At 54.3% G+C, this 27,937-nt stretch overlaps 2 protein-coding genes and 9 non-coding genes across 16 annotated transcripts; 9 read left to right on the plus strand and 2 right to left on the minus strand.

The window, feature by feature from the left end:
* Positions 1-367: 367 nt before the first annotated feature.
* Znf213 (zinc finger protein 213) lies at positions 368-6,612 on the plus strand. Of its 2 annotated transcripts, none has more exons than XM_046443610.2 (6): positions 368-876; positions 2,036-2,535; positions 3,204-3,327; positions 3,720-3,793; positions 3,967-4,090; positions 5,053-6,612. In XM_046443610.2, the coding sequence occupies exons 2-6, from the start codon at positions 2,137-2,139 to the stop codon at positions 5,709-5,711; spliced, it is 1,380 nt and encodes a 459-aa protein (XP_046299566.1). In that variant the 5' UTR covers positions 368-876; positions 2,036-2,136; the 3' UTR covers positions 5,712-6,612. The 2 variants fall into 2 exon arrangements, with proteins under 2 accessions (XP_046299566.1, XP_046299576.1); XM_046443620.2 differs by having other exon boundaries at positions 368-685.
* A 225-nt stretch (positions 6,613-6,837) lies between these two features.
* LOC124092175 (putative caspase-16) lies at positions 6,838-13,233 on the plus strand. 5 transcript variants are annotated; one of them, XM_046443643.2, is made up of 9 exons: positions 6,840-7,993; positions 8,079-8,502; positions 8,615-9,625; positions 9,753-9,920; positions 10,554-10,776; positions 11,086-11,202; positions 11,545-11,619; positions 12,351-12,454; positions 13,011-13,233. In XM_046443643.2, the coding sequence occupies exons 3-9, from the start codon at positions 9,617-9,619 to the stop codon at positions 13,122-13,124; spliced, it is 810 nt and encodes a 269-aa protein (XP_046299599.1). In that variant the 5' UTR covers positions 6,840-7,993; positions 8,079-8,502; positions 8,615-9,616; the 3' UTR covers positions 13,125-13,233. The 5 variants fall into 5 exon arrangements, with proteins under 5 accessions (XP_058435265.1, XP_046299599.1, XP_046299625.1 ...); XM_046443669.2 differs by having other exon boundaries at positions 9,572-9,625; XM_058579282.1 differs by lacking the exon at positions 11,545-11,619 and having other exon boundaries at positions 6,838-7,993.
* Positions 13,234-13,829: 596 nt separating this feature from the next.
* Trnar-ccg (transfer RNA arginine (anticodon CCG)) lies at positions 13,830-13,902 on the plus strand. Its single transcript has one exon. It is a non-coding gene; the product is annotated as a tRNA-Arg (tRNA).
* A 1,480-nt stretch (positions 13,903-15,382) lies between these two features.
* Positions 15,383-15,455, plus strand: Trnar-ccu (transfer RNA arginine (anticodon CCU)). Its single transcript has one exon. It is a non-coding gene; the product is annotated as a tRNA-Arg (tRNA).
* A 1,588-nt stretch (positions 15,456-17,043) lies between these two features.
* Trnak-cuu (transfer RNA lysine (anticodon CUU)) lies at positions 17,044-17,116 on the minus strand. The gene has a single exon. It is a non-coding gene; the product is annotated as a tRNA-Lys (tRNA).
* An 823-nt stretch (positions 17,117-17,939) lies between these two features.
* On the plus strand, positions 17,940-18,011 carry Trnap-ugg (transfer RNA proline (anticodon UGG)). The gene has a single exon. It is a non-coding gene; the product is annotated as a tRNA-Pro (tRNA).
* A 6,384-nt stretch (positions 18,012-24,395) lies between these two features.
* Trnak-cuu (transfer RNA lysine (anticodon CUU)) lies at positions 24,396-24,468 on the plus strand. Its single transcript has one exon. It is a non-coding gene; the product is annotated as a tRNA-Lys (tRNA).
* A 113-nt stretch (positions 24,469-24,581) lies between these two features.
* Positions 24,582-24,653, minus strand: Trnap-cgg (transfer RNA proline (anticodon CGG)). Its single transcript has one exon. It is a non-coding gene; the product is annotated as a tRNA-Pro (tRNA).
* Positions 24,654-26,238: 1,585 nt separating this feature from the next.
* On the plus strand, positions 26,239-26,310 carry Trnap-agg (transfer RNA proline (anticodon AGG)). The gene has a single exon. It is a non-coding gene; the product is annotated as a tRNA-Pro (tRNA).
* A 645-nt stretch (positions 26,311-26,955) lies between these two features.
* Trnak-cuu (transfer RNA lysine (anticodon CUU)) lies at positions 26,956-27,028 on the plus strand. Its single transcript has one exon. It is a non-coding gene; the product is annotated as a tRNA-Lys (tRNA).
* A 418-nt stretch (positions 27,029-27,446) lies between these two features.
* Trnap-agg (transfer RNA proline (anticodon AGG)) lies at positions 27,447-27,518 on the plus strand. Its single transcript has one exon. It is a non-coding gene; the product is annotated as a tRNA-Pro (tRNA).
* The last annotated feature ends 419 nt before the right edge of the window (positions 27,519-27,937 follow it).

The following is a 27,937-nucleotide window of genomic DNA, read 5'->3' on the forward strand; positions in this document are numbered from 1 at the left end:
TCCGGTGGAACAGGCGCTCCACTCGTGGCTGGGCCAGGTGTGGTCTCCGCTTGTCAGGCCAGCCCTAGCTTCTTCTTTCCACTGTTCAAGGGCCGGAGGCGCAGAGAAAAGCAAAAGGAAAGCGCAGTCGAAGGGAGGGAGAGCAAACCAAAAAGCACACCCAAGCCCTTCGCCTCCGGTACCTGGGTATTGACGCAGCGTTGCTGCCTGCTGATTGGCCATCTCTAGGAATTCTCCCTGTTCATTGGCTGTTCGTCGGAAAACTTCCGGTCCCCGGCTTGGTATAAATAGTGCGACTCGCAGTGGCGCATGCGCCGCGTGGTTTCCCGGCGAGCCCCGCGCGGGCTTCCGGCGCCTGGGACTGGCAGCGGAACTGGGGACACCAGGGCGGTTGTGGGTGGTGTGTCTCGGGGGCGGGGACTGGCGACGCGGGCCTCCGGGCTCCAAGGTCGGGAGCGGAGCCTTGGGTGGCCCGGGCCCGCGCCCTGAGGCGTAGGCCGAAGGGGTTGTGCTCCGCTGGGAAGTGCGGGTCCTCCTAGCGCCCCTGTTGCCCGCTTGGTCTCCGGGCAGACGCCCCTGCGCGCCCGCTTTTCTTCAGCTCCGCGCAGGCAAGGCTGCTAGGGGACAGCGCGGGGCTCCGGCCGGGTCAACGTACCCGCCTGCCGCGTCCTGCCGTGCGACCCTGGTGAGTGAGTCCTGGCCTCTCCGGGGAGACCTCCTGTCAGTGGAGGACGAGAATGGCGCGCGTACTTTTCAAGAGACTCGTGAAGAGCAGAAGAGTGAATAAAGTGCTTAGTGTGTAATAGAGAAGAATTGGAAACAACTCGAATGCATTACTTGGGTATTGGTTAAGAAACCCAAGTACACCCATACCACGTAAGCTCATAGTGCTCCTAATGAAAGAAACCTTCTCATTTATGTAATACAACACATCAAGCACTTTTTTTTTCCGTTTATATGGATAACATTTTTATTAAAAGCACAGGAAAAGACCTGAGACGTCATTTGCCAGACTGTCGAGGAGGGAGAGTTGCAACCACATCGAGAAAGGGAGTTTCTTTTCTATGTATTTGTATATTTTTAAAATTTCTCCATTTTTTAGATGTTTGTGTTTATTGCTTTAAAAAATTCAGAATACACTTATCAGAATTTTGAAGGTTAACAACATAAAATGTAACTTGGCAGTTTAAGTGTAAAGAGTAACAAAGTCCAAATATGTCACACATTCATCTTTAAAGCCTTTCTCTGACACCCCCAATGCCAGATATGTTTTGGGATTCAGAAGTTTTCAAATTTGAGAAAGATAATACAATGCCCCTATGGTATATTAAGTAACACCTACAAAGGGATTGGGGACAACACTGAAATACAATAATTAAAAACTTTAATTGAAATATACACATGGAAAAATGTCCTTAGTTCAATGAATCTTTACAAACAACAAATACATTAGTATTTTTTGCCATAAAATGTGAACATTTACATTAAGTGCTATAAATATAAACATAAATATGCTCATATCAGTAGTAGGTCTAGTAGTAGTACAAGTGAGTGAGATTAAGTTTTGTAATCAAGTGACTCAGAAAAAACCCAGGGTTTTTATTCCAGGCTTGGCGATAGAGGTGTGGACCTCTATTAGTAGGAAAGATTGTTACATACAACAAAACATAGCCAGGCACCAAGGTACATGCTTGTAATCTCAGCTACTCTCCCACCTACTAGGGAGGCTGAACCAGGATAATTGCAAGTTTGAGGCCAGTCTGGACAAGTTGGGAGACCCTGTCTTCAAAAAATAAAATGGACTGGGGATGTAGTTCTGTGGTAAAGCACCCCTGGGTTGGATCCCCAGTAGCTACCCCCCTCAAAACAAAACAAAAAAAAAAACAGAATAAGGCATTAGAGTAAAGCCTAAAAACTGCTCCAGGGCACCAATGGATGGGTACTGGAGTCCCTGGATCTTGGATGTCCCTTTAGCTGATTGTTTGCTCATGTATTCCACCCTTCCCCAAATCCTGCTGGTTTGCTCTTTCCCCAGGAGTGTGTGTCTAGATGCCAGCCCAGCCACCACAGGGGATCCCTCTGGGAGATTGAAAGGGTCAGCTGAGGCCGACCAGCCCTGAGCTTTAGGCCAGGGGAATGGCATCCCCCTGGGAGCACCAGGACCAGGCTCCTGAGGAGGGAGAAGGACTTCTGATTGTGAAGGTGGAAGATTCCTCCTGGGAGCAAGAATCTGTCCAGCAGGAAGACAGCAAGGATTCTGAGGCCTGCCGCCAGCGCTTTCGTCAGTTCTGCTATGGGGATGTGGGTGGGCCGCATGAAGCCTTCAGCCAGCTCTGGGAGCTCTGCTGCCGTTGGCTTAGGCCTGAACTGCACACCAAGGAGCAGATTCTGGAGCGGTTGGTGCTGGAGCAGTTTCTGACAGTGCTGCCAGGGGAGATCCAGGCCCAGGTGCGGGGACAGCTCCCAGGGAGTGGCGAGGAAGCTGTGGCCTTGGTGGAAGACCTACAGAAGCAGCCAGTGAAAGCCTGGCTGCAGGTGAGGGACCCCTCCCAGATCCAGATGGTCTTGAGCTGAAGAGAAGTGGCCATGTCCATGGAGATGAATCTCCAGGAGGCTCACAGGGTAGGGGAGACCCTAAGCCCGAGGGAGTAAGCACAAAAGCATGATATAACACATATTGCCTTTCTGAAAGACGAGTCCAAAATAAATATGATTGCTTTCTTTTTGGTGGTTTCACTGGGCAAAGTGGGCTTGTTCCAGAAAAAAGGTTTCAACTTCATTAGGATCTGCAAATGTATATTCATGTTCTGCTCTAGGCCAGGCCCTGGGGATACAGTGATATGCATGAGAGCTCCAGAAGGGTATGAGAAGGTAGAGCTGTCTGTGAACACCCTGCTGTCTTGTGGTGTGTAGGGTCCTTGAGACTGGAAGCATCTGGGGAGGTGTTGATGATCTGTTGGTGTGAGGCTCTGACCTGGCAGTAGGGCTGGTTCTTGCATCATGATTGATGGGGAGTATCTTTGGGCACACAGCACTGCCTGGTGTTACATTCTCCTCTGGGGTTTTCATGGGGCTCCATATTGCTCTCCTTTTCAACACCCCAGCCTCCTGAGGGACATATCCTGTGTCTCCTTCCCAGGGATTAAACTCTGTCTCCCCCGTCTGATCTCGGTGCTGATGAGCATGTTGTGGTTCCTGCACAGGATGTGCCCTCAGAGGAAGTGGAACCTGAGTCTGCAGTCCAGAGATCCCAGGCCAGGGGGCCTCTGCTGATGGTGGGGGCATGGAGCCAGCCGCCTGTACCCCAGGAGCAGCATAGCCACAATGGTAAGTAAGCCTCTACAAGAGTAGGTGGCAGGGCTGGGGTTGTGGCTCAGCGGTAGAGCGCTTGCCTGGCATGTGTGAGGCCCTGGGTTCGATCCTCAGCACCACATAAAAATAAAATAAAGGTATTGTGTCCAATTACAACTAAAAAAAAATGAAATAAAGTATTTAAAAAAGAAAAGTAGAATGGCTGGCCAGGGGCCTTGTTCCTTCTCAAGCATTGCCCTGAAGGTAGCAGCCAGGGGTTTCTGTTTTCTGAAGCCCAGTCATATGTGCACATGTATATCTGTATGTGCGTGCATGTGTGTCTGTGCATGTGCACGTGTGCAGGGGAGACTAAGATCTCAGTCTCAGGCCTGAGGTGGCCTCCCTGAGGCGCCATTCTTTTCTTTCAGCCCAGCTTCCTGCTCTTCTTAAAGAGGATAATACCAGAGAGACCACAGATGCCTGCTTTGCCTCTGGGGTCCATGTGAGTTACCAGTCCCTTTGTCTTCTCTGAGACCCTTGGCACTGCTGAGTTTATAAAATGTTCCTTGCTTTCTCCTGTAGCCCTTTTTCATCCGATTCACCCTGTCCCCACCCACAGCTGCCTGGGAGACTTGAGCAAGGCAGCCTGAGCCCAATCTTCCTTCCTCATTCCAGGGACCTGTAGCATTGGGAGACATTCCCTTCTATTTCTCACGGGAAGAATGGGGTTCTCTGGACCCTGCCCAAAGGAATCTCTTCTGGGACATAAAGCGGGAGAATTCCCAGAATGCTGCCCTGGGTAAGTGGGTGTAGGTGGGCCCCTCATCCTGCTGCCATTCCCAGTCTTTCTTCCCACTCTTCCCTTGGCCAGTTCCAAAGTGGGCTTTTCCTGGGTCTCTTCTAGAGCCCTGTTTGATTCCTTTCTTGTGCTGATGTTCAGTTCTCTGTACCTGTACAGGTATATCTTGTGACAAGTGCTTGAGATGTGCCAGCCTGTGCTGAGTGCTTATAAGGACATTTTCTCCTTTGATTCACACAACATGGTGCATTGAAATATTCTTCCCATTTTATTGATGAGGGACCTGAGACTCAGAGAAGTCATTGCACACTAAAGGACAGAGTTAAAAGAGGCTTTGTTGTGAGGCCACCTTGGCTCACCAGCTGCAAGAATGTTGACAGGGCTGGGCTGCACTCAGTCCAAACACCTTGCCATTTGAAGCCACACACTTGGGGTCCCTTTCCAAGCCAGATACTAACCTGTGAACCTGGCTGAGATCCTTCCCTGACTGAAGTTACTGTGTATTTTTGAATTTGGAGAACTGGAACCTGTAAAGTGAGGGGACCACATTGCTTAATACCTCCATTTCTACCAGTTCAAGAATGGGTGGTTCACAAAATCAAGCTGAATCCATTCAGTGAGCTCTGAGAGTGGACCATTAGTTCCAGGTATAGAAGCAAGGTTCTTGGATGGGTTAAGGACCTGGTTGGGTAAGGGACCTAGTGGAGGGTCATGATTAGGAGGCATCCCTGCAGATAGGATCTGCCCAGAGGGTCCACCCTCTGGGGCTCACTCGTAACCACTCTTCTACTGGCTTTTCATCACTATCTCGTTTTGTAGATGAGGGAACTGGGGCTTGCATGTCTGACCCAGGTCTGAACCTCAGAGCCAGGGAGCTTTCCCTGAGCTGCATTTCTTCCTTGCCTCAGCACTAACTCTAGAACCAAGTAGGACTGAAGAGGCTGCTTCCTCCCGCTTTGCAGGTTTGGGGCTCAAAAGCCAGAGCTCGAAGACCCAACTGGAGGAGGCAGTGCTGGTGCTTCCGCGCCAGACAGGCAGTGAGGTGTCTGTATCCTGGAGCCCGGAAGAGGCTGAGGCCTGGGAGAGTGAGAACCGGCCAGGAGCAGCTGTAGGCCAGCTGGTAGGGGTACGGCGGGGTCGGCCACCCACTCGCAGGCGTCAGTTTCGGGACCTAGCTGCGGAGAAGCCTCACAGCTGCGGGCAGTGCGGTAAGCGCTTCCGCTGGGGCTCGGACCTGGCACGGCACCAACGCACACACACAGGTGAAAAGCCACACAAGTGCCCCGAGTGCGACAAGAGCTTCCGCAGCTCCTCTGACCTGGTGCGTCACCAGGGTGTGCACACCGGTGAGAAGCCCTTCTCCTGCTCTGAGTGTGGCAAGAGCTTCAGCCGCAGCGCCTACCTGGCAGACCACCAACGCATCCACACGGGCGAGAAGCCCTTCGGCTGCAGTGATTGTGGTAAGAGCTTCTCCCTGCGCTCCTACCTGTTGGACCACCGGCGTGTTCACACTGGCGAGCGGCCCTTCGGCTGTGGCGAGTGTGACAAGAGCTTCAAGCAGCGTGCTCACCTCATTGCCCACCAGAGCCTGCACGCCAAGATGGCCCAGCCCGTGGGGTGAGTGGCCAATGGGAACTGGATGAGCAAGGCAGGTGCTCCCTGTGACCCCTCCTTGTCCACACTGAGGATTCTCCACTGGTTTTCCACCACTGCCAGGCCTGCATAGGGGCAGGGGCATCCCTCAGAACTAGCCGGCCCTGCTCCCATTGAGTGGAAATTCTGCTACCTTGTCTTCCTCTTCTTGCTCTGTTCCCCCCGACCTCTAGTTTCCTGGAGTCTGGAACTTTCCTGGCTGGGGCACGAAGTAATTGAGGACTCAGGCAGGGCCTAGGGCTATGTCCCAGGACCCCCTCAGCCTTGCCTGGCCAGTGTCTCTTTGTTCCCTACCTTCTCAGGTGGGTCTGTAAGCCAGCTCCTCTGCCCTACCAGCCTGTGCCTTCCAGTGGGTATGGAGAACCTGCCTTGGCACCAGGGGCTGCTGGACTTTGGGAGGGACAGTCAGCCCACACCTAGGAGAATCTGGGTCTTGGGTGTGCCCACAGGAGCTTTTCAGCTATCATCACCTCCTGCTTCCAGACCTGGCTTGGCCACAGAGGCTGCCTACCTTTGCTCTTGGCAGACTCACCCTTCCGCGGCAGGCCCCTGAGAACCACCCATCTACTTTTCTGGAGGTGGTGGCAGTGGCTCTGGCAATTGGAGGCCAACCAGGAAATCAAGAACAGGATGGGTAGAGGTCCCCTACTGTCCACTTTTCCAGAGGCATGTTCTTTGTGGTACTTAACACTAATGCTCCATCAGTACTCAGCACCTTGTTGCTGACTCCTCAAGCACTGCATTCCATTCTGTTGTCTGTATCCTGTGCAGGTCTGTATGTGTAATAACACATACAGACTAGGGGCTCCCAGAGAGCTCAACTTTGAGGGTTCCAGAAGGGTTTGAATAAATGTGGAAACTTCTCTCTAGTCTGTGTGTCTTTTTTTTTTTTTTTAAGTACTTGGGATTGAACCCAGAATCTCATGCATGCTAGGCAAGCACTTTACTCTTGAGCCCAGCCTGTTTTCTCTTTAGGTGTCTGCTGTGGGTATGGGGTACCTGGAATTCTACCCTTGGCCTCCTGGCCTGGTCATACTACTGGCTTGTGTTGTGTGGTCAGCAGGTGGAGCCACATCCTGGGCTGGTAGGTGGGTCTGATCCCTAAGGGCAGTCATATACCCTGGTTTTCTCATTCCACTGTGTCAGCCAGTGCCTGCCCTGGTCTAGGCCACCTCTCTGCCCTGGCAGAGTGGGGGGCCAAGCAGGACATGAGGTGTTTATCAGGCCCTCTTCTGCCCCACTGATGAAATGGGCAAGGGGCTGGAAAGGGGCTGTCTTGGTTGCTTGAAATACTCCTGCTGCTCATTAGGTCCCAGAAGCTAAAGCTGTCTTGTGCTTAAGGGTCTTAGGGGAAAAGGTTGACAGGGCAAAATGGGCCCTGCCCTTGTTCCCCAGGCAGCCCTTGAAAGACCACCTCCCCCCTGCCCAGGCCCACACTGTGGCCTGTGCAGAGCTGGTGGCTGCCTGGTCAGAGCCAGTGGTCACCAGAGTACAGCTCCTCCTTCTACCCTTGTCCCTTCCTGTTTTCCTGGTGCTGTCTCAGGCCCATCTGAGGAGAGGTGAGAGCAGGTAGGATAAGATGTTCCTGTCCCTCACTAGCTGGCTTGCCTGTGCCAGCCTCTGCCCTGGGACCCTTTCTCAGCCAGCCCCCAATTTAGCACATCTGTGGTCATGACTGTCCCCATTTCCCAGATGAAGCAACCAGGGTGGAACTGTAGACAAGGCTGATTCCAGTCAGTGATATTGGCCTCTGGGGGCTCAGAGCTGTTGTCTGCATGTGTATGTGTGTGTATGTGGGTGTTAGGGATGTAAGGAGTGGTGGGGGCTGTATGAGAGCATTTTTAGTGCGGTGGCTGTCTCCAAAAGGAGACACTGGTGTAACAAGATCAGATAGGAATGTGAGCCAAGTGCTAAGAATAGAACTGGGCACAGGTTTCTGGCTCATGTGTTGCACATCAATGTCAGCCAGGAAGTCATCAGCTGGAGCGAGAGAACAGAGGTGGGCTGGGGGAGTGGAGCCCAAGTTTCCAGGGGTTGGGGGCAGAGTCCAACTCAGGTCATAAACAGAGCTGATAGGAGACAGTCTGTGGAAAGGGCAAGAGTTGGGACCTAGCATACTGTGAGTCAGGACCAAGGAGGTGAGCTGGTGCTTAGACAAAGCTCCACCTGACCCCCATGGCCTTCCTGGTGGCTGGGACCCTGCAGGCGGCCTCACAGTTGGCTGATGCTCAAGACAGCCTGGGGAGAAAGGTAATGGGAGGCTACACCTGGCCCAGCCTGCTCTAGACACCCAGCAGAGCCCCAGCCGGGCCCAGCTCTGGCCTTACCTCCTCAGGGGGAATACAGCCTGCAGGGTTCAAGAGTGGCCCTGACACTCAGCAGCCATGGGGTGTCCACTGCTACCGTTGCTGCCCTGGACTGTGTGTTCCGGTCCCTGGGCTTTGAAAACTGTGAGAAGAGGAAGACCTCTGTTCAGGTAAGCCTCATTCCTCATCCCCACCCCCAGCACCCATCTCACTTGGGACCTTCATGGACTCAGGCCAGGCCATGGCTCTTGCCCTAGTGCTTTTTTGAGGAGCTGGTGTGGTTTCAGGAGCAGCTGGATGCCCACAAGGGACCTGTGGGCTGTGCCCTTGTAGCCTTAGTGGCCCCCAGTGGGCAGCTGAGGCACGTACAGCTGCTGGTCCGGGAGCTGAGTCGCTGTGGGGCTCTGAGGGGCTGCCCCAAAGTCTTCCTCCTGCTCTCAAGTGGCTGTGGTGGTAAGTGTCTGGGCAGGGACCTTGGTTGGGGGTGGACAAGTTGGGGCAGAGGATGGGCAGGAGAGCTCCCCACTCTGGCCAACAGGATGCCCCTGTGCTGTTTCTCCACCAGCTGCACTGGCCTGAGGGAGCTCTGTGGCCGCTCTCCTCACTGGTCCCTGCTGCGACTGCTGACAGAGGTGGAGGCCTTAGAAAGCAATGGTGGTCCTGTGGTCACCCTGGCCCTACTGTGCTGTCCTGAGCTAGTTCCAGTTAAATTCTTTCACATACCTGGCCCCCATTTATTCTACAAACCTTTATTGCCTACACATTGTATAGGCCTTGGGCACAGCTCTGCCTCACATGGGACCCCCAGACATCCAGGCTGCCTCACGTTCCATGCCCTTGTCCAAGCAGCTCTCTCTGTGTGGCATGCCTCCCTGTCCCTCCTAGGCTATCAGCAGTGGCCTTCCTTGTGGTCTGGGCATCCAAACTGGTATTTCCAGCTGTCCATTTTGACACTCATCCAGGCAGTGATTAATGTCACTGAGGGACTGGGACTGATTCAGGTCTGGTCCTGGGGTCTGAAGTTCTCACTGCGCAGTTGGGTGGTGGCTGGGTGATCCTGTAGGTGATCCTTCAGGCCTCAGCTCTTCTCCATAGCTCTGACAGGAAAATGCCTATGGAGAGCCCTCCTCCATAGGCCTGCTCCATTCTAGTGAGGTCCCTGCCTTTGTGCACACTAATCCCTGAAGCAGGGCAGGAGGTAATGATACAGCCACTGTCCACTTGAGGCCAGGGAAGTCAATGACCTAGAGCCTGAACTAGACCTGAGGTCTTGTTTAGGACTATCCTTCCTCCTCATCCTCCTCCCTCCCTTCTGGCAGTTAACCCCCAAGAGCCTGTAGTAGCCAGGAATCTGCCAAGTCTTTCCCTGGAGTCAGGGTCCCGTCACCTGCTTGGGTTGTGCCCCTCCCCTGAGATCCCTCACTGAGAAGCCCCTCTTAGGTATCCTGGGGTCCCACACTCCCAGCTGTTCTGCAGGGTAGCTGAAGAGTCTACTGGGGACACCTACTGCCTGTTCTTTCAGAGCTCCTTGAGGGGAGTACTATGCCTGGGAGGTGTGGAGCCCTGGATGCCTGAGGTAAGGCAGGGTTCCTTCAAACAGCTGCCATTGCAGGTGGGAGGAGCCTGACCATGCCCAGGTAGGGAAGGCTAGGAGTTTGGAGCCCCCTTAGACCACTTTGAATGTGCCTCAAACCTCTCTATAGCCAGAACCCAGTCCCAGGGCTCAGTATGACCTGTTGGGGGTCAAGGCTGCCCTCCTCCTGGCTGTGATCCAAGACCGGCCCGGAGCACAGCATGATGTGAAGGCACTGGGGGACCTGTGCCGGTCCCTGGGTTTCGAGATCACCTTGAGAATGGACCCTACAGCTCAGGTGAGGGGAAGCCCAGAACTTTTGGTGGTACCTTTGAAGAAAGGACACCCCTCCCCTAGGACTCTGGGGATCCCCTCCTGGGCCTCTCCCATATCACCCACAGGAAGTGCACCCATAGGCTTATCCTTTATCTTTCCTGCTGCATGAATGGCAGTCACTTTCCTGCCTTGGAGAGGCTGGTCTCCCTTGCTGACTGGGTCTCTGCTCCCCAATTCAAAGCTCTGTTTTTTTTTTTTTTTTTTTTTGTGTGTGTGTGTGTGTGTGTGTGGTGCTGAATTGAACCCAGGGCCTTGTGCATGTGAAGCAAACATTCTACCAACTGAGCTGTATTCCTGCCTTCTGTGATTTTGTTTCTGGACATTTATCATCCTGCTACCCTCTCCTCATGCCTTTGCACTTCTTCCTCACTAGGACAGGAGGAGAATCAGCTCTGGGAAGCTAGACCTCCACATCACCTCTAGTGAGCCCATGCCAGGACTTGTAACAGGGAGTTAGGGCTTCCTCCCTGGGCCTGAGGTTGGAGGCAGATGGAAATTGGGTGGGCAGACACTGGAGAAGACATCTCAGCCTCCTGGAGGACAGCCAGGGCCTGGGGAGGCTGTGGCCCAGGGCTCAACCTTGTCCCCACTCCAGGGGTTCCAGGCAGAGTTGGCTCAGTTCCGAGAGAGGCTGGACACCTGTAGAGGCCCTGTGAGCTGTGCCCTTGTGGCCCTGATGGCCCATGGGGGGCCACAGGGGCAACTGCTGGGGGCTGACGGGCAAGAGGTGCAGCCAGAGGCACTGGTACAGGAGCTGAGCCACTGCCGAGCACTATGGGGCAGACCCAAGATCTTCCTGCTACAGGCCTGCTGTGGGGGTAAGCCTGTCAGGGGTGGGCAGCGGCCTCCAAGTTGCCTCCTTCTCTGGCTTTCCTCTGTCAGCCCTCAGCCTCCCACGCTTGCTGTCTACCTTCTCCAGGAAGCCTGAGCATTGTTTTCCTGTCCTACAGGACAGACTACAGACTTGAGCCCTTGACCTCAGCCTGGTCTTTCATCACTCTGAATACTTCCAGCTTAGCAGGCCTGACTCGGGGCTCTGGCCATTGGGTTCTTGCTTGGCCCCACTATTCACATCAGGTCTGGATGCTTGGTACCCACTGAGTGAAGATATTTGACCACCCCTCTAGGAAACAGGGACGCTGGTGTGGGGCCAGTGGCTCTCCCCTGGTATTGGCGCTGGCTTCGGACACCTCCAGCTATCCCTACACAGGCAGATGTCCTCCAGATCCATACTGATGCCCAAGGTGGGTCTTGCCTTCCCTCCATAGCTTGGGTTTGACAGGTCTGGTACCAGGGTAGGAACTGTTCAGAGAGCATTTCCGGGGCTCTTAGCTGGTGTTCTGCTCTCACCTCTGCCCACTCTTTGCCAAGAGAAAGGGAGGAAAAAAATTGAAAAGGCCTTTGGGAGGTGAGTGCTACTCCCCTTAATTGAGCTTCTCTGAGGTTACAGTTAATAAACAAAGGGCTGACATTTAGATTTCCAGCTGTCTTTCCACTGCCCTGTGGTGCCCTTGATGAGGAGATGGGGAGAACCTGGGCCTGCGGGAGCCTAGGATGCTGGTGGTTGGAGATGACTTCTCTTGCAGGCAGCCCCTCCAGGGGCCCCATTTCAGGAAGCTCTGATCAAGCAGACATCCTGACAGTTTATGCAGCCACTGAGGGTAAGAAGTATGTAGTTACACTGGGCCCAGCTTCCTGCTCTGAGAGCTGGATTGGCCTTAGTGGTAGCCAGGGTTGGGATGTAGAGTAACCAGCCCAATTGCAGTTAAGACATCTCCTTCCCTAGTTTCTTTCTTTTTTCTTTTTGGTACCAGAGATTGAACCCAGGGACACTTGACCACTGAGCCACATCCCACCCCTTTTTAATATTTTATTGAGAAACAGGGTCTCATGAGTTGTTTAGGGCCTCACTAAGTGTTAAGTGTGTTAAGGCTGTCTTTGAACTCTTGATCCTCCTGCCTCAGCCTCCCAAGCTGCTGGTATTACAGGCATGTGCCATCATGCCCGGCTTCCTTTCTACAGTTTTTCCCTCATTAATAGCAATGATGGTGTGCATATGTCAAATGCCATCTGTGCACGTGCACCATTTCCTCCAGGCAGGAACTTCTGTGAGGGCAGGGAAGATCTGTTTGTTTCAGGGCCCTGCCTGACACCTAGTAGATCCACAGCAAATGTTTGTTCAATATTGAATCTGTATATATAGTCACTCAGCAAACACTGAGAAACAACTTGGTCCAAATGCAAGAAGTTCCTGCCCCACACCTTGTTCTCTGGCCTGATCTCTGGATCCTCTGTGCTTGCTGTCCTCCATGTCTGGTCACAGTGGGTCCCTGGGTTTGAGAGACAGAGGCAGGGGCCTGAGCCTTACTCTGACCCTTACTCCCTGACCTAGACTGTGTGGCCTATCGGGATGAGAAGGGCTCTGACTTAGTCCAGACGCTGGTGGAGGTCCTCAGAGCCAACCCCAGGGGAGACCTCCTGGAGCTGCTGACCGAGGTGTGTGTGTGTGGGGGTGACCAGGAGATAGGGGCTGACTGACTTTTCTCCTGAGCCCCTCCCATCAGCCCCATTGATGAAAGGGGGATTCCCTGCCCTCAACAGTCTTAGGTAATGAAACTCAGGACCTCTGGCACTGGTCAGATGCGAGCAGCAGCAGTTGGTACTCACATATACTGAAATCTGGGGGGGGGGGGAGGACACTGAATGCCATGCAGGGCTACAGGAGATGCACTGGGAAACAGGGAACCAGCAGGGACTGTGGGAAGCAGGCTTCCTAGAGACAAGAGGTGAGATGTTCCTGGTTAAGCAGGAGCATGGAATTGGCTTATTTGAATATTTATGCAGAAAAAAAAAGTTATGTGGGCTGGCAGAAAGGTGAAGCCTAATGTTTAAGTGGGATTCAGCTCGTCTGGCTTAGACGGGAACTGGAGGGTGAGCAAGGAGCACTTGAAATTTCAGGCCTTACAAAACAGCAGGCAAGGGCTGCAACGGGAGCCAGGCTGATCCCCATAGTGCCTAGAATCCTGGGCACAGGCTCAGTGTGGCCCCTCAGGTCAACAGGCGGGTGTGTGAGCTGGACGTGCTGGGGCCAGACTGCAATGAGCTCCGCAAGGCCTGCCTGGAGATCCGCAGCTCCCTCCGGCGCAGGCTCTGCCTGCAGGCCTAAGGGCCCTGCTACAGCCGCCCGATCCACTCCTTGACTTCTTCAGGACAAAGGGGCGGGCAGCCTGGGCATGGGCGTTTAATTGGCGTTCAATAAATACCTGTTAATGATTGCTTTGCGTGGGTCAGTGCTTGCTCTCGGGGATCTGTGAAATAAGTGTTATGATGGATGTAAAGTGCTGGCACTTGGTAAAGGTGCAGTTGTGCCCCTCGGAACCAGAAGCGGGACTGGGACCTGTGCCCTGTGTCTCGGAATTAGGAACCAACGTGGGCTGGGCTGGGCTGGAAGTAGGACCAGCCCGGGAGTACATCCCTCTCTTCCTGGCGCTGGGGCCATGGAAATGAAGGAGAAACCGCCTCTGCCTTCCTGGCGGACTCAGCTACTCTTGAAAGAGACGATTGCATATTCACCAGTGAAGTGACGGGGAGAGCGCAGGAGAGCGCAGAGCAGAAGGCGGGCAGGTGAGGGAAGAAGTCAGAAGGGTTTCTAGGAGCCAGAGAAGATAGCTGGGAGAGGTTGGGGACCTCCAGGTTCATCCTGATTCGAACTCTCGGCGGGGTGCAAAACCTGCGCAGCGTCCCCACTGAGAACTCCGCCCGCATTTGCCACGAAGGGTAAGTCTTTTTCCACTCTGAGCATGCGCGTGGGCACAATGCGCAGGCGCTTCAATATGCTTTATAGAAAAAACTGAGGCCTCTGAGGCAGTGGGGCCGCGTGGCCTAATGGATAAGGCGTCTGATTCCGGATCAGAAGATTGGGGGTTCGAGTCCCTTCGTGGTCGCTGCGGGGAATCTTTTTCTAATTTCACAGAAGTGTTTTCCTTCCCTCAGTACACACTCTACATTGAGGCTTTGTCCCCAATCGCCCCTAGCCTGCATCTGCAGTTGAGGACCGGGGTCAAGGTTACAGCACGGGCGACCAGAGGCGGTTGCCGGACCCCCGCGCACTGCCGAGCAGAGCCGCGCAGAATCCTCAACAGCGAGCTCTGCGGTTTACAGTTCAGGCAATGAAAACTGACAGGCGAGGGAGGGTTCCTTGAGGGTGCGGTGGGGAGTTGCTCCAGGGGAATCAAAGGATATGTGCATTTGAAAACCTAGTAAATTATGTGATAATGGTTGCACAACAATCTGAATCTAATTAAGGCCACTGAATTGTACACTTCTAAATGACAAAAATAACAGTTCTATTGACGTACGCTCACCGTTCTAAAATATGTGGGACGAAAGCCGATAGATCATCTCGGTTTCTGGCAACGAGGGGACCTTATGGTTAGTGTAAATGCACACCCAACATTTTAAATATTGACCGAGGTTGAGCTGACATTTCGCTTGGAGAATTTACTTGCTGAGCCCGCGTTCTCTCCAAGGACTCTGGCTAACGAACCCTCCGTGGCCAATGGCGGGTGCCCCACCGCGAGGACAACGCCGGCGACAAGGCCGCTTCAGCTCGAGTGCAGAGGCGCGGGCGCGAGGGCGACCTGGGGTCGTGCGGAGTCACCTTCTCCGCGGGCGGCTGTGACGTCGCGGTGGTTTAGTAAGAACTCCCGGTAGAGGAACTTCCCGAGGTTAAGAGACCCAAAGGGGAAGAGAAGAGCCACGCAAAGGCAGCGGGTGGGGCTCGAGCCCCCTGCCTCGGCTGCGACTCCCAGATTCCACCGGCTGAGCCAGAGGGAAGCTAGAGGCTTTGGGCTGGCGATCTGCTAAAACGACAAAATAAGCAACAACAACAACAAAGGGGCCCCACCAGGTAACATGCAGCCCCAGGGACAGTGGGAGAGGAGGACCGGGGCGGAGACCCCCCGCGGCCCCCGCACAGGACGCTCTGCCTTTCCGGGTAGGTGCTGGTCTGTTGCGGGGCACTGGACATTCATGGTGCCCGCCCTCCCTCGTTGGGCCTCACAGACACCTTGTTTCCTGTACCAGCCGTCCCCGTGTTGCAGGGGTATCCCTGGATTAAAGGCCTGATCCTGGTTTGAACCTGGGATCTCTGGCTCCCCCAGCGAGTTGCATACCACCTAGGCCGATGGATAACCCTAAATCCCTAAATAAAACTTAGTGTCGCATGTCTTCGAGCTCCTGCACAGCTGGGTCCCAAGGACGCCTGGGAGTGGGCGAGATGATGAACTGGAGAGCAGATCGAGAATCGAAGTCGGGGGATAGGAAAAGGCCAGAATGAGGTCACAGAGCCGAGCAAAATTTTGCCGGAACCACCAAAAATGAGGAAAAGACTGGTTCTAGAACAGAAAATCGTTTAACTTGTCAGCCCCGGTGGCCTAATGGATAAGGCATTGGCCTCCTAAGCCAGGGATTGTGGGTTCGAGTCCCACCCGGGGTACAAAAGTTGCCTTTTTAGGCCTCTCTCCAAGACAAGTAGCAAAGAAAGTGTAGATAATTGTCTCTGCGTATATAGCCACTGTCTGCCCCGGGGCAAAGACCGGGGGTTTTGGACCCTTCGACACAAGGGATGTTTTCATAGAAGTATTTTCAGTTTTGAGAGAGGAATGCTTGTGTCCTTTACACTATTTCAAGAACCATCCATTCTACTTGATAAAAAAAAAAAATGTTCAGTACCAACGTGTACTACTGTTGTATTATAGTTACATATATTTGAAAAACTCTTTGTCTTTTATAAACGCGTAATTTTTTAGAGATTAAATTGCTTTAAAATCGTGGGCTGAACTCGGGAGCCTGAGGCAGGAGGATCGCAATTCCAAACCCAGCCTTAGCAAACTAGGGAGGCCCTAACCAATTCAATGAGACCCTGTCTCAAAATAAAAATACAAAGAAAGGGCTGGGGTTGTGACTCAGGAGTTAAATGCCTCCAGGTTCAATCCCTGGTATCCACCCCAACCCCCGCCCCCCCAAAAAAATCATGGGCTGGATGGAAACAGATCAACAAGTCTATCTGTGAGTTGATAATGGTGTAACCTGAGGGTCAGGAGGGCACATAATACTATATACTATTTTCTCTGTTTTTTTTTTTTTTTTTAATACTTTTCCACCCTGATGTCCCCAAGCATTTGGCCCTGCACTTTCCTAACTAATGCCATACCTTTCACACAAAACAGCTCCTGAAGTTGCAAATTCAATTTTCTTTGTCATTATGCAACATGAGAATTTAAATGTGTGTTTGATTTTTTAAAAAACAATATCAACCCTGTAGCTGCAAGATATTTAACAAGGCCCTGGATCTCTGAACATGATATTCTACAGTTGAGGCTCAACCTTGTAAGTAACAGAACTCTAGATGGCTCCCAACTGGCTTTACTTCTTGATTTGGCCTGTTAACCACTGCTGGGATAACAGAACTTTCAAAGAAGTCCCTAAAAGCAGAGTCCCTGTCGGGGCAAGTACTACAACACTGACAGGGTCCTCCTGATAGCTCTGTGTACCTGGAGATTTTTTTTCTTTCTTCTATTTCCACACTTTTTTTTTTTTTTAAATTGGTGCATTGTAGTTGTGTATATGTAGAAATTTATGTGAATTTCAGCTTTAAAATATATGAAAAATCATGAGACAAGAATGTGCGGCCCAAGCAGGGCGCAGTGGCGCAGGCCTGCAATGCCCCCCTGGCTGGGGAGGCTGAGGCAGGAGGATCCCAAATTCAAAGCCAGCCTCAGCAATTTACCGAGGACGTAAGAAACTCATCAAGACCCTGTCTCTAAAAATAATACAAAAAAAGGTCTGGCGATGTGGCTCAGTGGTTAAGCACTCCTGAGTTCAATCCTTGGTTTAAAAAAAAAAAAAAATGTGCTTCGTGGCCCAAGAGAGATTTTGGAGCCTGCGGTAACGTATATGTCTGTCTTCCCCGACGTGGCAGCTAATTTCGCGTCTGGAACGGGAATTAAATGCGGTGAACAAGCCGACATCTGGAAGGAGTATTTAAGGTGCAGTCGGCGTTAGCTTCTCCCCGACAAAAGTTACGCCCAACGTGGGGCTCGAACCCACGACCCTGAGATTAAGAGTCTCATGCTCTACCGACTGAGCTAGCCGGGCGGTCTCCCCACGCCCCTCCCTACTCGCTAGTTGGAGTTCTACATGATTTCCAAGTTAACTTATGGGGGACCGCCCGGGTCATAGACAGGCCGCAACCCGAGAACCAGAGCGTTGAGTTGGTGGGTCCACTTCGTGTGGCCTGGGCTGTGCCGCGAGGCCCCGGTCTGCTGTGCGTCGGGTGTCTGCGGCCGCTGCAGCTCCAGGCAGCTGGAAGGTCGGGGGCCAGGCGATCCAGCAGGGAGCGCGATGAGAGGAACCCAAACCGGGGTCAACCCACCCGCGACGCCTCCTTTTCCACCTTCCCTGGGGCGGCTCAGGACCTCGCCGCGGGAGCACGCCTCGCCCCCCTGGGCTGCGCTGAGCTGCTGACTCCAGGGCGAGAGGAGGCCACGTTGGGAGGGTCGCACGGCCGCGCGCGGGAGGAAAAGGCCCCTGACCCAGCTCTGACCCCTGCGTCGGGTCTCGGGGCCACGCCCAGGCCAGCAGGGGTCTTGGTCCAGGGGAGGGGCGCAGTCGTGGGGTCCGGGGGGATCCCGGCTTCCTTCAGTTGCTCGAAGCTCGCCCATGCCGGCCGGTCGGGAGGTGGCAGTCCCTTGTCCCCTGCTCAGGATCCCCGACTCGGGTGCCCCGTGGGGTGAGGTATCTGGGTTGGGGTGCACCCGGAAAGACCCCAGAGCTCACGCGGGCCTTGCTGGCTCCTTTGCCCCGCAGGCGGCGGCCCTGGTCTTTAGCTCCCGGACGAGACCCGGAAGCCCTGGCAGGAGCGGGGCGGAGCCGCCGGATCCGGCCTCCAAGGACCAGCGTCAGAGTGTCCCGGCACGGCGGCTCGTTGGTCTAGGGGTATGATTCTCGCTTTGGGTGCGAGAGGTCCCGGGTTCAAATCCCGGACGAGCCCGGCTTTTTTTCCCCACCCACAAATCCTGTGCCCAGGGGACGCTGACTCTTTCAGGCACAGCACATTCCCGAAAGCCTGCGACCTCTCGGCGTTGCCAGCTGTCCCTCGCGTGGCCTGGGCCTCACCCAGTCTGATTCTTGGACCTAGAAGTTCTAGATTCCCCTGGGGAAACGGAACCCAAACCTGGGCAACAGAGCGGAGGGCAAACCCACCTCCCCGCCTCCTGGACAGGTCCCCGTCCTGTGCCAGACCACGGGGGGGGGGGTGTCCAGGGATGGCACTTACTCTGGGCGGGTAATTTCCTTTGGGTACCATAAGTCAAATTCCGGCGGAGCCCACGGATGTGAACGTCCTTTTCCTCTTGAGAGGCTGCCTTGCACAACCAAGGGGAGGAAACGGCGGCAGAGTCTGAGCGCGCCGAGGCCTAGAGCCGCTGGGTTGGGGCTGCCAAGAAGAAGGGGTCACCGTGGAAGTGCAGGGCTCTCCTGCCTTTGGTCTCTGAAGAACCGCAGCAGTTGAATAGGTTTTGCTGTAATTCGGGAACAGTGCAACCTGCAGAGGAGACAACTGCCATTGAGAACATAATGGAGAAGGGGTGAGATAACTAGTCAAGAGCCCGTACTGTGGATTTCATGGGACTATAAAGATAAGCAGGTTAAAATTGACTAGCTTGAATAGTTTCAGGGGGCTCCGGGGTGTGGAGTCTGTCCCTAGTTGTCTGATACCCGACCCTGGGTGACACAGGCTGTGAGTCCTGGCCCAGAGTACCAGAACTCAATAAAAGAGGTGATCAGTGTTGTGGCCTCTGTGTGGGTGGGTTTGTATTTGAAGTGCACAATCTGGAAGGAGTTGTTTGCTATCTCCAAGAATTTGCTAGCCTGGAAGGAGAAGTCCCTCCAGGATGAGTGAGGCCCTGATGTCCAAGTTTCAAAATGCAGAAAATAGGAGATGGCTAATACAGGCAGGGACTAAGGGTTTTCGTGGAAACTGGGGTATCCTAAGCTGGAAGAGTGACCCTCTTGTACTCTTGTACACCTGAGGATTGATTACTGCCCTAGCCAGGTGAATTGAACACAGGCAAGAGGTCCAGGACATATACTGCCCACACCAGTGTCCCTTCTTTACCTCAGGGTTGTGTGTGTGTGTGTGTGTGTGTGTGTGTGCTGGTGGCCCCTTTCTGATTCTGGTTCAAATACCAGACTAGCCCAATTTTTAAGGTCCAGTAGTGGTAGTCCCTGTAAGACAAGAAGTCAAAGTCTGGCGCTTTCAAAGGGAGCTTTGTGGTGAGGGCTGCTCTGTAACTGAAAACAAGTGGCCTGGCTCAGACAGGAAAGAGATGCGTGGAGAGCTGGCCAAAGGGGACCTAACATGGGGCTGGAATCCACGACCTGAGATTAGGAGTCTCTTACTCTACCCACCGAGCTAGCCCGGCTGCTCTAAGTCTTCAAAATAACGAGTCAGGTCACTACCCTGAAAAAGGAGACTGCACACGTAGTCACTATTGGTATCCCCGGGGGACACACTGGGCGCCAAGGAACTGCCAGGAGCCAACCTCCCGGGCGATTTCTGACATCCGGCCACGCTGCCTCGGTCGGAGCGGGCGTGCAGACCGTGGAAACCCTACAGTCAGGGACTGCGGGATCGTGCCGGGCCGGGAAGGGAGTGGGGCGGCGCGCCGACCTAGGGACAGAAGACAAGACCCAGTCCCGCGGCGTGGACAGGAAGCGACGCGGACCTGCGCGAGCTAAGCCCACGACGCGCTGACCCTGGCCTTAAACGCAAGGGACTATCCCCCCATATATGATCTAACAAACCCTCCGGATTCCACCTGTTGGCATGTAAACGTCACATGTGCTTCCTTTGAGCTGTCTAGAGTCATTTTCTTAGTTTAATAATTAAAAACCATCTGTGTCGGCGAGTGTTGCCTTTTTCCAAGTATGGCCAGGCCTCTGCCGACAGCCCCCGGCTGGGAGGGGAAGGGTGTTTTTACTGCTCCCGGTGTGGACAGAGGCAGTTGGGCCACCATGGATTGCGTCCACCATGGGGTCATGCTGGACCTCAGAGGCACTGGGTCTCACGCCCGGGTGGCCCCCGTAGTTTCTGTTCAGATCCCAGGAAGTGAGGAGAAATCAGATTTTCTGGGGCCAAATCGGGGGACCATTTGAAAAGACGTCCTCTCAGGACGGGCCCGCAGAGGGTCCTTGACAGAGGCGACAACGCAAGCCCGGGCCAGATACCGCCTCGCTCGCGCGCCCCCTGCCATACATGCGGCGACGGAGCCGCTTCCCAGCCCCGCAGCACCACCTGGCGGCCGAGGCGCGGAAAAACAGCTTGGGAGCCGCCGAGGGATGCGTGGAGTGAGCGAGTCTCCAGCCAAGGCTGCGCCCCACGTCCCTCAAACTACTCACGTTGGAGCTCCCACTCAGGACTCAGAGATTAGGAAAGTCTGGCCCTACCCGAAGGGACAGTGGTCTGAGTAAGGGGGGGGGAAAGAGGCGACAGCGCATCAGGGGTCAAACTACACTTCGGCGGGAAGGTGGAGTCAGCGCCCGCGCAAGTCGGGGTTCTTGCCCCTATATCGATCACCCAAGGTTCACACTGAATTCTACCCCAATCCCCGCTGCTGAAGGAAAAGAGGAGGGGTCGTCTGGGATTACTTTTTAAGGTGGGGGAAAAAATTTTATTCACTTTCCAAGAGAGGAGAGGAGCCAGACTCCAAGAGCTGTGTCAGCCGGAGTCCTCAGGGGTTTGGGGTTTTTATGGACTTGCAAGAGTGGGTTAGGGTTAGCAAGTTCTGCAAGAAACAGGGTGTGTCGCAGGCTTCCAGGGTGTCTCTGAGGTAGTGGCAGGATGCATGTGGGGGTTCTTTCAGGATGTGGGTTTCAGGGAGCTGCTTGCTGGGATCTCTTACATTTTGTTTCTGTGGGTGTGTTCAACTTGTTACCTTGCTGTAGTTTTTACTGACCTCTGTGTGCCCTTCAGGCAGGCATTCCCTGGACTGCTTAGGCCTTTGAGTAATAGAAGGTTTATTTCTATCTTGTGTCCCTCTTGATCTTCATCTTAAAGATCCAACATCAGAATAATTTCTAACACTGGGCAAGGAGTAACACAGAAGGCAGGAACACACAGTCAAAATCACAGGGGTCAGGCAGTCCTGAGTGCAGCGGGGAACCTAACTTCCCACCACCATGTGATGGTGATGGTGGTATCTCACTTGCCAAAGTAATATCTCCTCTGGGATTTGAACCCGCGACCTCCCTCATTCCTAGCGGGAATCACACTCCTTGGCCTGTTTCTGGTCACCTCCACGCTCCTTTTGAGCATGCAACAGTGGGTGTCTGTTTGCATAGTGTTTCCCGCTTCAGCCGGGAAAATGCTACAGCATCCACTTCCCTGTCATCGTGGTTCTGCGGCTCTGCGGGTCTCGGATTCTATTCGGCCTCCCCCAGTTCTGGGCGCCTCTGGATACCCTCAAAGAGGCCTGCACCTGAGAGAACTTGTGGATCTTTCCCTGCCTCCACTGCCCCAGGCCAGAGACTCCTGGAGGGCCCAGGACTTTGGTCCTCGGATTTTCCTTTTCAAAGGACCAGGCGCAGTGCAGCGTGAGTGCGAGGCTTCGGGTCGGGCACACTAGTGACTCCAACCAGAGTGGCCCAGGAAGTGTGAGGGTCTTTCCTGGGCCCTCCTTTGCCTTTACCCCTGACTAGTGTTCTTGGCCCCAGTCGGCGACTATTCCTGCTGGGGAGCTTTGGTCTTTCCCAGAGCTCTGTAGCCTACCCCTAACCCTTCTTCCGTGTTCAGTCCAGTCCTCGCCCGGAAATGTTTAAAAGTGCAAGGCTAGATTGTTTCAGCTTTACTCATACATGAGGCAAGAAGGAGGCCCATGACCAACTACCTCCCTGCTTTCCTCTTGCTCCTGCTGCCTGGGAGACCTTCCTGGTGACTTTACCCACGGATTACATTCTCCATTAACCGAAAGCTTGTGGCAAGCAGGTTCTAATCCAGGCAGTGTGTCAGAATTCTGCCGGCGGCAGGGCGGGGAGGCCAGCCCCACCTTGGGAGGACTCACACCGACCACCGACCACCGTGGCGCTTTGGAGGGCAGGCTAGTGGGGTTGTGGGAGTGGTGTGGTGGTAGGAAGCCCGGCTGGGGAAGGAAAGGGAGAGCCCTGGGTACTGTGTGTGCAAACTCCTGGCCGGTCCCACGTTTCCCCTTCCATCTAGCTTTGTGACTTTTTCAAGGGCAACGGCCTTGAGGCTGGACTTCAGGGGAAGCAGAGGGCAGGGGCAGAGCTAAGGGAAGAGGTCCCTTCAACGTCTTGACCCAGCTTGGTGTGGGGAACTTCCTCAGGACCTGCTCTCCTGACTGACCATTCTAGATGGCCAAATCACTGTGGGGGGCCTTCCCACTGTTCACCCTGCTCACAGGTGAACAGGGGAGTAGAGGGACTGATTTTTAGAGCCATTTTAAATGATTTGGAGGGTCAGGTGTGGTGGTACACATCTGTAATCCTAAGGAACTGGGACACTGAAACAGGAAGATGGCAAGTTGTCCCCAACACTTAAAGCTCAAGACCCCAGACAGTTAGCAAGATATTATAGCCAGGCCTCACACTGCCTGTCCAGAGGTGGCTGCCTGGGTGGAATCTGGGATTGTTTATATGGTACCAAAAATTGAACCCAGGGGCCCTCAACCACTGAGCCCCATCCCCGGCCCTATTTTGTATTTTATTTACAACAGGGTCTCATGAGTTACTTAGGGTCTCACTAAGTTGCTGAGTGTCTTTGAACTTGAGTTCCTCCTGCCTGGGGCTCCCAAGCCGCTGGGATTACAGGTGTGTGCCACCATGCTGAGTGACAGTTTACATCTAAAGCAAGTAAAACCTCCTTAAGCCAAACAGTTCCTTATGCTTGTGGTCCTTATGACCTTTAACTTCTGCCCTCAGTTGCCTGGCACTGTTTAGAGGAGAGATACAGTGTGGCCTGGGAGTATGGGTCAACAAAAATCTGCTTTATTTAGGCCCATTCTCTAGGGTGTCCCCAGCTTTGGGTATCTAGAAATACTCTAAGACATGGGAGCCTGCAGTACCGGGAGACACCCTTCTCTCCTTGCTTCCCTCTGGGCCAAACCAGTGGGACATTTGGTTAAAGAGAAGTGAGAAAGGATCAGGGCAGCTCAGGTCTGGAGTCTTGCTGATGAACCCTAGTTCTTCCCTGGCTCTGTGTCAAAGGGTCAAAAGTGTGGAGGTTGTCTAAGGTTTGAACCTGGGAACTCTTGCACCCAAAGCAAGAATCATACCCCTAGACCAACAAGCCAACACAAGCAGCATTCTTGACATTGGTTTGGTCCCGTTGTTGTCCACCCTCGCCCAGCTAGGACTATACTAGAAGCCTTGAGGGGAAGAGGCAGAGGAGGACGGTCTGGAGCTCAAGTGTCCATTTTCTGAGGTACCTCGACAACCCAGACCTCCCTCCAGCCCAGTGGAGGCACGGTAACTTGCGTCACAACAGAGCTGGGCACTGTCGAAAAACCGCAGGGGATTCCCTGTGCCACCCACACTAAGGCTTTCCTGCCTTTCTGACTTACCAACCCCAGCCCTGAGCCAAGCTGAGTCTCATCTGCCCCAGCGAAGGAGCCAGAGTTCAGGGAGACTCAGAGGCTCTGTTCTCTGCAAAGCCCGTCCTGCCCTGGGCTGGACCTACAAATCTGCCGAAGGCTCTAGGTTCCCCAAAGTGCCATGTCTTTTCTTGGGTCCCTGCATTGTGCGGCAGTCCTTCCCATGCAGGGGCATCTCTGGGGTGGACCAACTCCAGACCCCTGAGCACTTGCCCTCTTTCATTGGCTGGTGGATGTTCCAGAAGCTGGCTGGAAAGGAGGAAGGCCCTAGTTCTACCCAATGCCGGGGTACCACCTTCCTGGTTCACTCCATGCTGCCCACCCTAAAGCAAGGGGGTGTGGTGGGGAGAGTGGGGGCGGGTCAGACAAGAAATTAGAGTTTGAAAGTGAGAGCTGGTGTGGGATTTGGACCCAGGACCTGTCGCAGACCTAGAGGAGACCCACCACCTAGGAGCCGATACAGGGAGTTCCATCTATCTCTAGTGACCTGGACCCTGTGACCCTGACCTCACTGACTAAAAGTGGCTCCCAAGTTTCCCCTCTGGAGAAGGGAGAAGTGCTTGGAGGGGTTTCATTTGGCTCCCAGGGGAAATGCTCTTTTAGCTCAGCCCCCCTGGGCCTCCATGCACCAGACATGGGTAGTCCAGGGAGGTTGTACTCCTTTGTACATCTGTATCAGACTGCCTTCCCTTTTTTCTAGGGGATTTTGGGTACTTTCCCAGAGGAACAATATAGGCTATGTGCTCTTAGGAGGGGCTCTGTAGGTTGCCCGGCTAGCTCAGTCGGTAGAGCATGAGACTCTTAATCTCAGGGTCGTGGGTTCGAGCCCCACGTTGGGCGGGACTTTTTGCCTTTGTCCAGGGTCTGGAATCAAATCAATAGATACACATACTTGTTAATAACGAGGTTCAAAAAAGCAGCATAATTAAACTAAGTGACGGGTTCATATCACAGGGCTCGTCCGGGATTTGAACCCGGGACCTCTCGCACCCGAAGCGAGAATCATACCCCTAGACCAACGAGCCTCCCACTTATAACCGCTTCCTAACCCTTCTTTCATAAATGTCCCCATCTCCCTGGACTGGACTGATTTCCAGAGAGGCTGAGCCCATCCTTACAACTAGGTCCTGGATGGAACTCCAATTTCCCTGTGAACCAGCCCAGGAGGAGACAGAGCCATGCAGTCCCAGAAAGAGCGCTCCCCGCGAACTGGAGGAGGGGTAAATTCCTGCTCCAAGCGGGTGAGCAGCAAAAACGCGAGGGGCTGTTAGGTGAGCAGAAGGCACTTTGGAGGAAGACTGCTCTCCTGGGGAGCCCTCCGCCTGCGGCAGATTGCGGTGGGGCGGTGGTTTGTGGCTAGGGGAGGAGTCAGCGAGGTATAAAGAGAGTCCCGCGCCCCCATCCCCAAACCCCAAAGGTCCCACCGAGCCCTCAGCGCAGAGGCTGGTCCGGGTCCGAGGCCTCAGGAGGAGGGGACATGTTTTGGTCGCCTACAGTTCTGTGATTCGAGGTCCCCTCTCCGACTTCAGTTTCCCCTGATTGCAACCCCAGAACTTTGGCTGCAACTGGAAGCTCAGTCCCCAAGGTCTGGCCCTGTGCGGTAGGGGTGATGTTGGGGATCCAAGAAGTCTCTTCAGGAGCAGCCACGTTACCCTGAAGCCTCGGATCAAAAAACAGATGGACCAGATGGCGCCATCCCCCCCCCCCCACACCCCTTGGTCGGTAGAGCACTGAGGTTCAACCTCCTGGTCATGGGTCGGGATGGCACTGGGAACTCCAGGTCCGCATGGGTGGTCTATTGCGCCAGTGGAAGAAGTGGCCTGTCCAGCTCAAGGAGAAGCAGGTTTGTCAAAGCCAGGGGTGTCCTACCGGGTTCGGACCGCTCACGCCCAGGCCCGGGAACTTCTCACCAGGGGGAGGAGGGACTGCGCTCTGCGCTCCAGGGGAGGGGCAGAGACCCGCCCAGCTCACTCCTGCCGGGCTGGACGCGGGAAAGACAGAGCTACAGCACACCGCTGGCCCGCCTAGGGAGCGGGGTAGGTGGCGTGACCCACCTGCCCCCGGGACACCCCTTCCGGAGGTGGGGCGCTGCGCGGCTAGTCCAGTCGCCCTCCTGTGTTCGGGGCTCCTTGTCGGGGCTCTTTTCTTGCCGCGCTGGGGCAAGAGAAGGGTGGAAAGGAAGCGGCGCCCGGCGAGGCACTTCTGCACCCAGCAGGAGTTGGCTGCCCACTCTCGGCTGCCACACCGCAGGGCCGTGGCGTGGCCGAAGCGGGTGTCCGGGTGGTCACGGCCCGAGGACCCTCCACGCAGCCTTCCCGCTCTCGGGAATTGCGTCTTCTCCACCGTAGATACCAGGAGGGACCAGGGCGAGGGCTGCGGCGCGGGGGCGCGCGAATCCCTTGCTCAGAGCCGATCCGCCAGGACCTAGGGGACACCCCTAGGCGAAGGGGCTGCTCCCCACCTGGTGGATGTCAAAGAGAGGCTGGGGTTTTGGGCGCCCTCTGTCGCCACCTCCGCTGAACTTGCTTTTCCTTGCGGCTCTGAAATCCGACTCGCCTGGCCCCAGGGCGCATAAGGGTCATATAGAGTATCTAACGCCAGAATTTCTGTGGCTCGTTGGTCTAGGGGTATGATTCTCGCTTAGGGTGCGAGAGGTCCCGGGTTCAAATCCCGGACGAGCCCACTTTTTTGACGCCCTGAGACAGCCCAGTGCTGGATTTGGATATTAAAATAGGACGTCTAGAAAAGTAGTTTAAAAAAAGACCTGAAACTGAACCTGCCCACTGCCTTTGGTTTGAGTTCGAGGCAGTGAAGAAGCGGCCCTTCTTGCACCATTAAGGGCCGGCTCTCCGCATGCTGTCTCTTGGATTCTCCCGGGGTAGAGCGCTGTTGCCTGGTGGCTTCCTTCCTGTGGTCTGGTGGGGTCCAGGGTTCCTGGGCTTTTGTCTCCCTGAGGTGTAGAGGCCTAGATTGTGGGTGTGGGCTGGGATCCTGGGGGTGAAATCCAGGCTCTGCGGAAGGGGAATCTTGGAATGTTACCCCTGGACCTACCCCAGGTAGGGCCCTGCGTGGGCTTATAGGGACAGGTTGTGCACATCCCCAGTCTTAGGTTTCACCCTTGTGTCCCTTTCCTCAGTGCTGCATCTTGGTGGTGGGTGGCTGAGGGGTGGTACTGGAAGGTGCAGAGGGGGCATCAAGGCGAATGCAGCTGTGGACTTCAGAAGAAGACTGGCCCAAATCTTCAGATCGACTTCTTAACCCAGCCGGGCTTTCAGCAACCTCAGGCCATTGGGCCAATTTCTACAGCCAGCAGTGCTTGCTAAGGAAGCCCGGCTAGCTCAGTCGGTAGAGCATGAGACTCTTAATCTCAGGGTCGTGGGTTCGAGCCCCACGTTGGGCGGTTGCTTTCCTTTTGTATGCTTACTACCTTGGAGTCCTGAAATAGCCCGGAGTTTATATCCCCAGAGTCTGGGGGGCATATGTCCCAAGTGTCTTGGTGTCACTGCTCTGTTCTCAGTTGGGAGTCCCTTTGTAACTCCGGACAGGTGAAATATTTTGCGGCAGGGAGTGAGTTTAGTGAAGTGACCCCGAAGCGGCGCACCTGTGGTAGCAGCTGTTGCGAGGGGCCTGGACGACATCGGATTGGTGGTGGTTGAGGGGACACAGGGGACTCCACTTTGTGTAACTGGGAGAGTCCCGGGAGCTGGGCTCTTCCGTGACCTTGAACTTCTCGCTAGGCGGATCTGAAACTCTGCTGTCCGCTGGGCTGCCCCAGGACACCTGGGGCTTTAAGGAGCAATAGAGAACCCTCTCCTGGTGGCTCGTTGGTCTAGGGGTATGATTCTCGCTTAGGGTGCGAGAGGTCCCGGGTTCAAATCCCGGACGAGCCCTCCTCTACGAGGTCCCCTTTTTAGGATGCAGATGATCTGAATCCCGGAGCACTCCTTCAAAGGCCCAGGTAGTTTTCTGACAGTTAGACTTTTACTGCTGCTCCTGGGACCTGCAGGAGGGCTCCCAGGCAGGGGCTCATGTCAGTAATACCAGCTACTTTGGAAGCTGAGATAGGAGGATCACAAAATCTGAGGTCAATTTGGGCAATTTAGTGAAACCCTGTATCAAGAGAAAAAATAAAAAAGGCTGGGGGTGCAGCTTAGTGGTAGAGTACCCTAGTTTAATTCCCAGTACTGAAAAAAAAATTGTTAACATCTTTAAGGAAACCACAAAAGAAAGCACTCTCAGAGAGTCTCAAAGTTTTCATTGACATGAATGGGTGGGATTATTGGGAACAATCCTCTTGCTAAAAACAATA

Source organism: Marmota monax, unplaced genomic scaffold, assembly GCF_021218885.2.
Source record: "Marmota monax isolate L192 unplaced genomic scaffold, Marmota_monax_Labrador192_F-V1.1 WCK01_AAM20220418_F8-fsc00035, whole genome shotgun sequence".
NCBI lineage: Eukaryota > Metazoa > Chordata > Mammalia > Rodentia > Sciuridae > Marmota > Marmota monax.

Coding starts and splice junctions, on each gene's coding strand:
- Znf213 (XM_046443610.2), top strand. CDS start 2,137: ATGGCATCCCCCTGGGAGCACCAGGACCAGGCTCCTGAGGAGGGAGAA. Junction 3,328..3,719: donor GGAGCAGCATAGCCACAATG/GTAAGTAAGCCT, acceptor CTTTTCTTTCAG/CCCAGCTTCCTGCTCTTCTT. Junction 3,794..3,966: donor GCTTTGCCTCTGGGGTCCAT/GTGAGTTACCAG, acceptor TCCTCATTCCAG/GGACCTGTAGCATTGGGAGA.
- LOC124092175 (XM_046443643.2), top strand. Junction 11,203..11,544: donor GATCCATACTGATGCCCAAG/GTGGGTCTTGCC, acceptor CTTCTCTTGCAG/GCAGCCCCTCCAGGGGCCCC. Junction 11,620..12,350: donor AGTTTATGCAGCCACTGAGG/GTAAGAAGTATG, acceptor TCCCTGACCTAG/ACTGTGTGGCCTATCGGGAT.